The sequence below is a fragment of the Acomys russatus genome, chromosome X, assembly GCF_903995435.1.
Source record: "Acomys russatus chromosome X, mAcoRus1.1, whole genome shotgun sequence".
Classification (NCBI taxonomy): domain Eukaryota; kingdom Metazoa; phylum Chordata; class Mammalia; order Rodentia; family Muridae; genus Acomys; species Acomys russatus.
This window is the reverse complement of record NC_067169.1, coordinates 80,205,437-80,219,205: the sequence shown is the minus strand read 5'-3', so window position 1 is coordinate 80,219,205 and position 13,769 is coordinate 80,205,437. Positions and strand designations below refer to the sequence as shown.

At 41.0% G+C, this 13,769-nt stretch overlaps 2 protein-coding genes across 2 annotated transcripts in view; one reads left to right on the top strand and one right to left on the bottom strand.

Moving 5' to 3' along the window:
- Positions 1-13,769, bottom strand: part of Il1rapl2 (interleukin 1 receptor accessory protein like 2) — a 1,209,823-nt gene that overhangs the window by 526,677 nt on the left and 669,377 nt on the right. The window lies entirely within an intron of this gene.
- On the top strand, positions 1,543-4,332 carry Tex13a (testis expressed 13A). Its single transcript, XM_051140953.1, has 2 exons — positions 1,543-2,186; positions 4,044-4,332. Exons 1-2 carry the CDS (start codon positions 1,543-1,545, stop codon positions 4,177-4,179), a joined length of 780 nt encoding a protein of 259 aa, XP_050996910.1. The 3' UTR covers positions 4,180-4,332.

Sequence of the window (13,769 nt, the reverse complement as noted above, 5' to 3'; positions counted from 1 at the left end):
ACAGATTATGGTACTCTAAGAGTGAACTTGCACTGAACTTTAACAATTACTAAATTAGCTCAGTAATTTTAACAAGTGAAACTAATACAGGTGTTGGGAACAAAGTAGAAAGAAATTGGTTTCTGCTCAATTTTCTAAAAACGTAAAATTGCCTTAAAATTCTTATTCATACTTTTAAATAAAAAAAACCACTTCAAATTAAAATAATAAAATAAAATGGTAAGTAAATTAAATAAAGGGTCAATCTGACGTCCTCTCCATACATTTCCTATTTAATCACAACCAAACGCAATGCATAAACAAACCTCAACATAAGTGTTAGAAACAGCTGAGTTTCTACCAGCCACAATTCTATTTTTCTTTTCTTTTTCCAGTTTTATTATGTTTCTTTTTTAACTGATCCATTTATATCATTACACCTATATATAATAAGCTACCTACAGCAAGAATCATGAATCAATCAGGAATTATATAAATGTTACATTCATAGTGATTTGGCTATTTGTATTTGGCAACCCAACCTTAATGTAACCTTGAATTAAAGCTATTAGATGTTTTTCAGTTAATCCCTAGCTACAACCAATCAGGTGGCTTCTCTCCTTTCAGCCTTGACTGAAGGTCTCTCTGGAGGCAGGAGTGCTCTGACTATTTTTCTGGTTCTTAATATTGGTGAACTTGTGAATTATCATTTATTCAAATAAGCTTTAATTTGCCTATTTTTTCTCTTTTAATTAGAAAGTAATGAGTTGTTGTTGTTGTTGTTTTTAGGAAGAGTTTGGTACTAGAGGTTTTTAAGACATTTTGTGGAAAATTGCATCTCCAAGATGGGGCACAACAGCCTTTTGGGTGGGATTAGCTCCTTGCAAGGAGAGTGTGTGAATTTTAAACCCTCCTTTAGAGAGTTTCCTTTCCCTTTTGCTTCAGGTCTTTTCTGTTCCCCTCTTCCCTCTGACATGTCTTTGAGGATTTTCATCTTTTATGGAAGTTTCCCTGACTTCCAAGGAAGTGTAGGAACCTTCCTTTAGCTCTCCATACTACATTCACAGTCTGGAAGTTGGAATAGTCCTATATCAAAACCCAGGAGTGTTGGTCTGAAGATTTCCTCTTCTTTAAATTGCTGGAGAGACAGGATGATGGGGTTGTGCATGGTAGGCAGGCCTTTGCAAGGGTGTTAGGTGGACACTGTGGCAAATTGGCAGGTATGGTGGACCTGGACTTGGTCACTGACTGGAAAGGTGACGTCAGCTGTGAAGTCTTTTAAGAAATAGCAGCTACCAGGAGCCATTATGATGGAATAATCAAGGGGCGGGGCCAGAGAGCCTGGTGGGGGAAGGGGAAGGGAGGGAAGAACGAAGGGGTACCAGAAGACCAGAGGGGAGGGGAGGGGAGGGGATGGGTGGGCAGGGGGCAGCCGAGAACAACCAAAGGCTAATAAGACACTGAAGGAGAGGAGAGGTACTAACACAAGGGACTAAGGGAGCAGGGACTACAGGTTCATTCTATCTCCCAGGGTCAGGAAAACCAATAAGGGGCTTAGTCATCATGGCATTGAATCCGGAAGATCTCGGTAGTGGGTTCCGGCATAGCAAGGTGTCAATGTTCATCAACGAACAAATGGCCAAGCATGACAAAGGCCCTGATTTCTACCTTGAGAACCTGTCCCTGACCTGGGAAGAGGTGGAAGACAAGCTCAAAGTCATCCTGGAGGATAGCGCTGTGCCTATCGAGGCTCGAGAAGCCTGTGCCTGGGGCACCCTGGCCTTGGGTGTTCGCTTTGCTCACAGGCAAGGCTGCTTACAGGGGCACGGGGTGCAGTGGCTGCAAGACCTATCTAACCTGCATAAGGTGGCTACACTCTCCTTGTCATCAGGCTCGAGTCAGCTCACCCACCAGCAAGAGATGGAGCGGAAGGAGGTGGCTCTCCAGCTTCAAATGGCCCAGGCCAAATTGGAAGAGGTGAAGAGAGAACGAGACCTGCTGAAACTGAAGATGCTACAAACAGTAAGATTGTCACCTGGCCCTGTCTTGCCCATGCCCATCCCACCCCTATGTCAGTACCCCATTCCCCAAACAGGTTTTAACCCTATCTACTTCTCCCTAGGAGCTGAGGGCTCTCCCAGGCACAGTAAGACCCGCTATGACCATCACTCCTGCTTTCAGAACCGGGACAGGCACACAGTGGTCAGGTACGAAGGAAGACTTGGCACAGTTGATGGCTGCCACTACAGGAAGAAAAGGGAGCACATACACAACAGCAGCTGCTCTGCCAGGGACAATACCTGCCACTGAAAGAACCCCAGAGGAAGCTAATGGACGTTTCATGCAACTTCTTGGAGTCGTGAAGTGGAAAAATCATCCTTTGAAAAGACAGAGAGTAGATCTCAGGCCCAAGGAAACCTCCATGTGCTCTTTCTCCCAGTCCCTGAATCTGAAATCCACAGCCTCCTCTGAACCACTAACTATCCAACTCCCTGCCTCATTTACATACTCATATGAAAGCCCCTTCCCAGCCACACCTACCCCACCCAGAACACCCACCACAGAAAGACCACCTCAAATGCATACCTACTCCATGGTCTCTGAATTGAGCCATCTATCTGATATGGACATCTACAAAGGAGATCATCAAGAACTACCGAAAGACAAGAGATTTTCAGCATTTCGCAGACCTGGAGATTGGGACTGTCCTTGGTGTAAAGCTGTAAATTTTTCAAGGAGGGAAAACTGCTTTCACTGTGGGAAGGGAATCTGGCTGCAAAATCCTTAGTGAATCTGAAATGTGAAATAGAACAGAAACAAACCAATAGAAAATGAGTTTTTTGGGGGGGGGCGGGAGAAGTGGAGGGTACTGGGTAGAATTAGGGAAAGGGAATTGGGGTGGGTCAAGAGAATGGGGGAAATCTTGGTGTGAGATATTGGGGTGGTATAGATGGTTTGGGGAGGCAGAAGTTTTGATTTCTGTTATACTCCAGATTATTAGCATTCACAGCCCCAGAATGGCTTCACTCTGTGTGTGTGTGTGTGTGTGTGCTTGTGTGTGTGGAGTATGCATATGTGTATACCCTGCCTAGTGTCTGGAGAACCTAGACAGATAAACAGATAATATCCTTCCCTGTCCACACACCTAGCCCTCAAAGGATGGAGCTGGAGGGATTATTAGATGCAAAAATCTGAAGGGACATAGATTCTATGGCCAGGATGGGATTGGGTAAAGAGTCAGTTGATAACTGGAAGTTGGGTTCAGGATCATAACCAGTGACACTGGAAGGTACAGCCCATGTCTAGCCCTGGCTAAGGTGGAGAACAGACCCTGTTGCTTTCTAGACAGTTTCAGAGGGATACTAGCAGGAGACTCCAGGGAGCTAACAAGTAGAAAGAGGCACAGAGGAGTTCATCAGGTGACTCCAGAGAGCTCAGCTACCTCTTCTTTCTTTGCAATTGTGCTGCATAAAGTTTTGCTTTATTTTACTTCTCCTCTTTAAGTTAGCCAGTAGATTCCTGTTCTCAGGAGCTAGACCACTCCCATGTCAGGTAATTTTTCTTTTATATCAGTTTTTCTCTTCCGTTCCTTTCCTTTCTTTTCTTTTCTATTCTTTTCTTTTTATAAACAGGGGCTCATGTAGCCCAGACTGGCCTCAGACTCACTGTGTAGCTGAGGATGACTTTGGCTCCAGGTCCTCCTGCCTCCACGTCCTAAGTGTTGAGATGATAGGTGTGTATTGCCATGTCTGGATCAGGAAAGTAATTTCAAAAGAATGCACCATTAAAGAAGCATAATGGAATTGACAGGGGACTTGAACAAGTCGGTAGCAAATAGTGATGACCCCTTTATTCCAAGTCCCCAGGAGTGAACTGGATAGGATGCTTATGCTCTGAGGGAATTCTGTTACTAAAGTTCAAGCCTAGGGTGACTATTCCCAGGAATGCACTGGATAGGAGGCTTACGTTCTGAGAGAGTAATATCACAAGAAATGAAACCATCACATGAGACCTGGGGTGGGTTAACCTCAGGTTTATGTGTAATTCAAATTAACATGGTGGAGATTTGCCACCCCTGTGAAGATTCTGAAAGACTACAGAGGATGCCAGCAGCAGGTGCAAGCATGGACTTCTGCAATTATATGGCCTCTTAACAAAAGCTTTCCTAGTCCTCAGTGGGTGAAGCAGACAGAGCTCTGACCAGGAAACTCAGGCCACTGCTCCAAGGTGAGTTAGCAACTGATAGTGCACAGAGGGTTTGCCAGTCTACATGGGCCAAAGCACAGTGCTCTCTGGTGGGATTCTCTCTTCTGACTCGGCAGCATACTAAATGGAGGAAAATGTGGATTTCAAAAGCTCTCGATGTATTCAGAAATGTAAAGTGGAACAGAATCCTACCTCAGTGGGGGCAGGGGGTGGAGGAAGGTGGGTGTAGAGGAGTAAAGGGTGGGTAGGAAGTTGGTCTTCTCCCTCTCTTGTGACTATAAGAGATTAGCTCTGTTGAAATTGGCTGTGTGCATTTTAATCCACAAGTGGAAGGAGGAGGAGGGACTGCACCTGGACCAGACTGGGGCACACTAGAAGAGTCCTGGCTGGCCTCTAAGTACCATAGACCTAGAGAACGAGACTGTTGTGGCCATGAAACACCTACAGGACCAGAGATATGTTGTCTGTAATTGGTGAGGGTACAGTCACCATCAGGATTAGTGGCCAGGTCACCAGCCTGCAGTTCTCCAAACACATTAGGGCTTGCTTATCTCCCTCTACTGCAGGGTTTCCTAATCTTAGTGGACTTGACATTGTGATTTGAACAGATCTTTGTTATGGCCTAAAGTCTCTTGTTCTTTGTAGGGGGTTTAGGAATATCCCTAGTCTATATCTCTGTATGACCCATTCCCCACCCTTTACCATTGTGACAACCAAAACTGCCTCTTGGATATAGCCATATGTCCACTAGGGGGCAAAGTCAACCTGAGTTAGGAACCTATCAGACAAGGAAGTACTTAGCAGTGTGACCAGAGAAAGAATCAAGAGACAAGCTCAAAGAGGTTGAGGCAGCTGAACAATGCCCACTAAGCCTGGCATTTACTTTGAATATGCAATCACACAGGGTGGTAGCAGAGGAAAAACTGAACTGCCAGGACTAAGGAGTGAAAAGAACTTGTAGGCCTTGAAGGGAAGGAAGGAACCAAGATTGAATAAGGGAAAACGTGAGCCATTCAGAAGGAGGTAGCAGAAGAAAGCCTGCAATGCATGCAGTAGAAGCATATATCATATGACATAATATGATCACACATAAGGTCACATAAAGTATTGAGGCATGACTGCTGGATTATTAAATTTTAAAATTCATGACAGAGCCATGTGTTTGTTTACTAAACAAAATCATTCCAAAGTTCTCCTTTGATACATAGCTGTATGTTTGCAAACTTATGCTTTTAAAAAAATTTATTTAATTAATTTATTCAGATTACAACTCAATTGTTATTCTATCACGTGTATCTTCGCATTCCTCCCTCCCTCCCGCTTTCACCCTATTCCCCTCCTCTAGGTTTAAGGTGGGCCTCCTCCCCCACTATATGGTCATAGGCTATCAAGTCTCATCTTGGTAGCCTGCTTATTCTTTCTTTCAGTGCCATCAGGCCTCCCCACCAAGGGGAGGTGGTCAAATATGGAGCATCAGAGTTTATGTCAGAGTCAGTCCCCGCTCTCCACATAACTGTGGAAAATGTCCTGTCCATTGGCTAGATCAGAGTAGAGGTTTGATGTTTACTGCTTGTATTGTTCTTGGTTGGTGCAATAGTTTGAGCAGACCCCCACAGGCCCTGATCCACCCGTCACGATGTTCTTCTTGTAGGTTTCTAGGACTCTCTGGGTCCTTCTATTTCCCCATTCTCCTATATTTCTCATACCTAGAGTCCCAGTGGGATGTCCTCACATCTGTCCCAATCTCCCAGTAAGTGAAGACTTTCATGGGACATGCCTTTTGGGCTAATATCCAATTATAAGTGAGTATATATCATGTGAGTCTTTCTGCTTCTGGGTTAACTCATTCAATATGATCATTTCTAGTTTCATCCATTTGTCCACAAATTTCGGTATTTCCTTGTTTTTAAAGCTGAGTAGTATTCCATAGTGAAAATGTACCACAGTTTCTTTATCCATTCTTCTACTGAGGGACACTTAGGCTGTTTCCAGGTTCTGGATATTATGAATAAGGGTGATATGAACATGGTTGAACATATGTCTTTGTTGTGTGGTGGAGCATTTTCTGGGTATATTCCAAGGAGTGGGATAGCTGGGTCTTGAGGAAGCCCTATTCCCAGTTTTCTGAGAAAGCACCAGATAGATTTTCCAAAGTGGCTGTACAAGTTTGCATTCCCACCAGCAATGAAGGAGTGTTCCTCTTCCTCCACATCCTCGCCAGCATGTGGTGTCGCTTGAGTTTTGGATCTTAGTCATTCTGATGGGTGTAAGATGGAGCAAACTTATGCTTTTTAAAGGCTTTGAAAGACTTTTTGCAATGGAAACTTAGGGTTAGGGGATGAGAAACAATGAGGTACAAGATGCCGTAAGGTCAAAGCCAAGGAGATAATACTTCTTATATAGGTCTGTTTTATAAAAGTAGTGGAATATCCCTCCACCCCCCACTCCCACCTCCACCCCCATCTCCACCCCTACCTCCATTCCCACCCCCACCTCCACCCCCACCAAACGTGGATTCATAGGCATGGGTAGATTTGGAAAAGCTGTTTCTTCCTCTGGAGCAGGGGGACAGAGAGAACGGCTGTGGATTAGACAATAGGAATCCAAGGGGAATCTTGTGTATTAGGCTTATGTGTTAGATTGAGCAAGGACAGAGAATAGGGAAGCTTTTGAAGGGTGATACTTATCAGAAACTGTAGGGAGTTGAATAAGAGTGAAAAATAGATCATTAAATTATGGGTGACTCATTTGAGACAGAACTGAACTGAAAGGAAACACTGGTTTTATATAGCAACACAACTCTAGGACAGAGCTTGGGGATAGAGGATAGGAAGAGCGACATAAGAAGGACACCAGATACAAGCCTCAGTAATGTTATAACTTATTTGTATTATTTTGTTCTAGTAACTTTTCAGCATATTTGGATACTGGTTTTGTGTTCTGAAGGGCTGAAAAAAATCTTTCTGAAATTATATACGGTACACTTTAGTTTTTTCTATAAAGTCTAAAGTATGGTGGCACATGCCTGAAATTCTAGCATTTGGGAAGCTGAGGTGAGGTAATTAATACAAGTCTAAGGATAGCCTAGGCTACATAATGAGTTCAAGCCCATCCTGAGCTACATAGAAAGATCTTGTCTCAACAATAAGTTTAAAATGATGACAATAAAACAGAAAAATGACAACAAATTTATTTCTGAGTCTCTCATTTGAGTACCTTCTAAACACCACAGAGGTAATAAGACTTGGACTTTTAGCTTTAGATCAAAGAGACTTAATGATAAAGGTAGATTTTAAAAATGAAGATGAGTTTAAAGACAATATTGCAAGGCCAAAGACTTGGCTCAGTGGGTAAAGGCACTTACCACCAAGCCTAAACCCTGACTTCCATCCCTGGACTCACATGGTAGAAAGATAGAACTATCTCCAGCAAATTGTCCTGTAATGTCTGTGTGTGCACATATTTGCATGCACACAAATCACAAAATAAAGGAAGGCAAAACAATTTTTAAAAATATATTGCCGAAAGTGAGGAAAAGGGAAGGAGATTTCAGGAGGTCTACCTAATGTCTTTGTCTACAACACTTAATTTTCCATTTGTCTGAGCTCTAGTAGTCCTTTCAGGACTTTGCTTTGGAAATAACAGCAGTTTTCACAAAGAATGATTACAGAAATCCACTTTGTTGACCACTGTCATTCTTATGAGTCATCCAGACACTGTGAAGCCAAATTTACCTAGTGTGTCTAAAGAATGGAAAAGAAAACCTAGAAGCATATTCTACTTAAAAACAACTCTTTTCTTTTGCATTCATGTGGGATGAATATTGAAAATTGAACTAGATGGACAAACAGAAACATTACTTATCACACAAAAGTACCCTTAAGTGCCTCTAAATACAAATCAGGTTTTATGTGGTCTTTTTATTCTGCTTTAAAAAAAAAAAAAAAACTGGTGTAACCAGCATCATCTTTTACATCTTCACCTTATGAAAATTTCCTTCCTGCCATTTGTATTGGCAAAATGAGGGGGCTGAGAGAATACAGGAGAAGGAAGGGGTGGTCAACAGTAAACATGCCTGGAAATTTATAATAAAACTTATTACTTTGTATGGTAAGTTTTCAAAAGATTTTAAGTGTCACGCCATGTAACTCAGTAGAGTGCTTGCCAAGTATGCAGGGCACCCTAGGGTTGAGCCTCAGTACTACATAAACTAAATATGATATGGCACTTGCATTCTTAACACTAGGAAGGTTCTGGCTGGAGGATCAAAAGTTCACAAGGTCATCTTTAACTACACAGGAAATTAGAAGCTAGCCTGGCATACAGAAAAAATTAAGACACACACACACACACACACACACACACACACACACACTAATTCATATGAGTAAGTTAAACACCTCCAGACTTTGGTGATCTGAGAGTTTCAGCATGTCAACAAATGATGTTTATGGAAAGTCCACTCTATGTGTATATACTGTGTGAAGTGTCTCTGAAATAAGGTCTAGAGTCAGTTAAAAATACAGAAGACATTTCCCTTCTGAGAATAAGAAGAATGTGACTATAAAGCATAAGCAAACTCTTTCCTTAAAGGGAGTCAAGAGGGGATCAGGATAATGGTGCTAGAAACTAAACATTCATCTATCTCTTTATATACATATAAGTGTATATTGCCTTACATTTGAAGACTGTGGTCTGGACTGAAAATGAATATGCATAACACCATATTGGTCTTGGTTTTATTTTAATGCATTCGGCACCTCAGGGTAGATATGTACATCACCTTCTGACTTTTTGTTGTTTCATAGTAATAGATCTAGACCATATTCTTCAAATAGCGTCCAACTTATCTTGCCAAGGGGGGATCATTGTGCAGTGTAGAGGGCAAGGTCAGCTCCATGCAAATTGGCACTCATCCTTAGGAAGATGTGTGGAAATATATGCTCTGATTAAGAGTGCTGAGCTGAGCAGCATTGCCTTTCTTTAATGAGGGTTGGGTCATGAGAGGGAATTTACCTCCTTTAAATACACATTTTCTCCATGGAGCCATCATCTGTTATAAACATGCTCCATTGCCTAACTATGAGTCAAATCATACATTAGTTATTTGTTTAGCTTCTTTTAAAAGAATTGCTCAATTTCTTAAAATAACAAGTTCCAAATCTCATCTGAAGCCTCCATTAAATAAAGGTAATCCCAATCATAAATGTCCTCTGAGAGACTCCACCCAGTGGAAGATCAGGACAGATGCTGGGACTCCCTTCTGGACTCCACGTGAGAATGGTATGGATAAATGGGGGTGGGAATGGAAGAACCCAGTAAGTTTAGGAGCCCTACAAGGGGTCCATCAAGGCCATCGGATCTGGACGCAGAGGAGCCTGCACAAACTGTTGTACTAACCAAGAACAATGCATGTAGTAAGCCTAAACCCCCTGTTCATACCTAGCCAATGGATAAGTCATTCTCCATGGTTGTGGAGAGAGTGGGGACTGCCTCTGACATGAACTCTGGTGCCCCCTATTTGATCACTTCTTCTTGGTGAGGAGGCCTAGAGGAACTCAGAGAAAGGGGAGGCAGGCTATCCAGATGAGACCTGGTGGCTGTGGTCATATGATGGAGGAGGAGATCCCCCTCTGTCACAGATCTAGCAGAGGGGAATAGGTCAGAAGAGGGAGGGAGGGGAAAACAATCTGGATGTAATCTGAATAAAGTATAATAAAAAAGGAAAAAGGAAAAGTTAAATATTGTATGCACTACTTTTAGAACAAAGTCCTTGAGAAGCCCATGTTCCAAACAAACTTACCTTCCATGTTTCTCTGTGCATGACCATGGTTTACTACCTCCTTGTCATTGAGCAGTGTTCCATGCACCTATGAAAACCTTGACAGTCTTTATCTGTTTCAACAGTCATGAAACATATGAGACACTATCTACACTGAAGGTAAATTGCTATCCTTTCATGTTTTCTAGTAGTCTACTTGAGGCAGCATATCAGTCATGGGTGGTTATCATACAGAATGTGAGTGATAGACAAAAAGAGGAGTTTGAACAAATTACATTGGAAAGGAATACTTGTAAGTGTCACACATGTACACACACACACACACACACAAACTCATGTATAAATAAAAATTAAAAAGAAGCAACATGTATGTGTGCTTGTGCGTGTATACATATTTGTGATCAGGAAAGGAAAGGGGGTAAAAAAAGAAGATAAATGTGCAATGCATTGTAGAAAGCATTTTAGTTCCAAATTAGACTGAGGGCTAAGTTTTATGCAGCTACAAAATATAAGATGCACTGGGAGTTAAGGTAAAACCCACACTTTGTGTTGTTGGGAGTTAGAGGCCTCACTTTAATATTTAAGCAGCGTAGGAAGTACTTAAATATTTGTCCATTTAAAATATTTTTAGTTGCCGGACTAAGTTTCCTGAGAAATTATATCTGTTCTACCACCATGAGATGTTTCTCACATTGATTGTGAATCTTGTACCTTAGGTATCTGGAAATTAGAGTAAATGTTCAAAAATAAAGAACCATCTGGACATGGTGGTACATGCCTTTAATCAAAATACTTGGGAAGCAGAGGTGGGTGGATCTCTGTCTACATAGTGAATTCCAAGCAAGACAGCACTGAAAAGGGAGACTTTGTCTAAAAAAAGAAAAAGAAAAAGAAAAAAAATGAAAGATGAAATCTCAGAGTAGTTTTGAGTTGCATTTGCCTGATAATTAGGGATGTTGAGCATTTCTTTAAGTGTTTCTCAGCCATTTGATATTCATCTGTTGAGAATTCTGTACCCCGTTTTTAATTGGATTATTTAGTTTGGTGGTGTTTAATTTCTTGAGCTCTTTATGTATTTTGGATATTAGCCCTTTGTCAGATGTAGGATTGGTGAACATCTTTTCCCAATCTGTATGCTGTAATTTTGTTCTGTTGACAGTGTCCTTCGCCTTATAGAAGCTTTTCAGTTTCATGACTGAGGATTGTTCTATCAAAATGCCTAATGACACAAGGGCAGGACATAGTACATTTGAATAAAGAATGCCAGTATCCTAGAAAAGGAGGAAATGGGAGCCGTTAAAGATATGATAGATATTGATTTACATTCAGAATTTTAGACTCACCAAGATAGGAAAGATGTTTTCTTCAAGGTTGCCAAATACAAATAGCCAAAACACTATGAATGTAACATTTATAAGATTCCTGATTACTTTGTGGTTTTTCTTGCTCTATGTAGTTTATTTCATATATGTATAATAATATAAATGTATATTTAAAAATAAAAAAATAAGAAAAAAACAAAGAAAGAGTCATTTAAGGAGGTACTTCCTACAAAGATCCTCAATGTCTCTTCTTTGGTGAAAAACAACTATAAAGCGCTTTTGTATAAAGTTTGGGTACTGAAAAATGACCACAGTATTTCTGACTTTATAAAACAAGAACTGATTCTATTTCTGAAAATTCTTGTTTCTACTTGATCCTTACTGATCATGAACTTGCTATCTCTATTCTACGGCCCTCTGTTGTTCATATTTAACCTTTAATATTCTACCTTTATCACCAGACCACACTTTGCACCAGGGAAACTGCACACAAGACCACAGAACCTAATGCAGACAGAAATTAACATAAGTTATTGTGCCTCTTTTATCATGATACAGAATATAGATTCCTAAAAAGAATGGGTAAGGGAGTAGAGCAAGGTGATTATTGCCTGAGCTTTGGAGTCTCAGACATCTGCCCAAGTCTCAGTTGTATCACTAGGCAAGTCTTTTCAACCTTCATAAGTACCTGTTTTTATCATGTTCAATAGTATGACTTACCTCATGAGGGTTACATATGATGTTTATTATATAATGAAAGATGGCATATAATAAAAATTTAAAATTCTGCTTGCCATTATAGTAGTGGTAGTAGTGAATACAGAAAGAAATTACTATATGCAGAACTCTAGGTGAACACTGGTGCTAAATTCTTTTCAGCATTCTCTGAGATGGCCAATCTGATTCTTGTTCTTCTTCAAGCCTTCTGTCTCATTTAACAGAATAGCAATTACCCATTACTCAACTTTTTCTACCATCCAGTGCAGTGGTTCTCAACCTGTGGGCTGTGACTCCTTTGGTTTGCATAGTAGATATTCTGCATATCAAACATATGAGTGAGTTCACCCCGAAACAGAAAGAGTCAATTGGTATATACTCACTTATATCTAGACACTAGCCCGAGAGGCATGTCCCATGAAAGTCTTCACTTACCAGGGAAGTGGGACAGAGGGGAGGACATCCTATTGGGACTCTAGGTGAGAGAAGCATGAGAGAATGGAGAAATAGAAGGATCCAGAAGGGTCCTAGAAACCTACAAGAAGAACATTATGACGGGTGGATCGGGGCCCAGGGGTCCTGCTCAAACTATGGCACCAGCCAAGGACAATATGGGCAGTAAACTTCAAACCCCTACTCAGATCTAGCCAATGGACAGGACATTCTCCACAGTTGAGTGGAGAGTGGAGACTGACTTTCACACGAACTCTGGTGCCCCATACTTGACCATGTCCCCTGGATGGCCTGGTGGCACTCAGAGGAAGGATAGCAGGCTACCAAGAAGAGACTTGATACCCTATGAGCATATACAGGGGAGGGAGGTCCCCCTCAGTCACAGACACAGGGGAGGGGAGTAGGGGGAAAGTGGGAGGGAGGGAAGAATGGGAGGATACAAGGGATGGGATAATAATTGAGATGTAATATGAATAAATTAATAAAATATTAAAAAACAAAAATATTATTTTACTACTTCTACTTTCAAATATATTAGGCAATTTTTAATTTAAATAAATACAAAAAATACATTTTGATTACAGTAGCAAAATTACAGCTAAGAAGTAGCAATGAAAATAGTTTTATGGTTGGGGGTCACCACAACACAAGGAACTATATTAGGGTCGCAGCATTAGGAGAGTTGAGAACCACTGCTGTTGGGCATTGTCTGTCCTGATGGCACCTTCATCAGCACACACCTAGGAGCCATTACTTTACTAGTTCCACAGCTGCCACCACAATTTGAATTACTGCTACATTTCTCTTCAACTAATAAAAATGCTTCCCAACACTGTCTTTTTCCTCATCCTCCTTTTATCTACTCTACCAGACCAAATGAATTCATCTTTATAAACTGTACAATTGATAATGTTATTCTCTGGCTTAAAATAAACCAGCACTCTTCTTTCACCGTTGACTACTAATAAAATTACGTCCTTTTGGTCAATAGGATGCAACAGGACCTGGCTTCAGCCTCCTTTTCTAGCATCATCTATTTCTATGTAGACCGGCTCTCTGTATCTTAGCCATCTGTATCTTGGCCATCTTCCTAAATTGGTGTATATTTAATTGTACAAAGTGAGAAGATTCATTAATACATTCCCATAAGGTATTTATGGTCCTATGATCATACTTACTTCTATTACTTTTTAATCCCCCTCCATCCCACCTCATGCCTTTTTACATCCTTAGCAGTAACTTTTATAGTTACATGTAATTTTTACTTCCTAGATTCCACATTTAGCAAAAAAACATATGATATTTGTCTT

Excerpts from the sequence above, each read along its gene's own strand:
- Tex13a (XM_051140953.1), top strand. The coding sequence starts at position 1,543 with ATGGCATTGAATCCGGAAGATCTCGGTAGTGGGTTCCGGCATAGCAAG. Across the intron at positions 2,187-4,043 it reads GACAGGCACACAGTGGTCAG|ATTTGCCACCCCTGTGAAGA; the intron begins GTACGAAGGAAG and ends AACATGGTGGAG.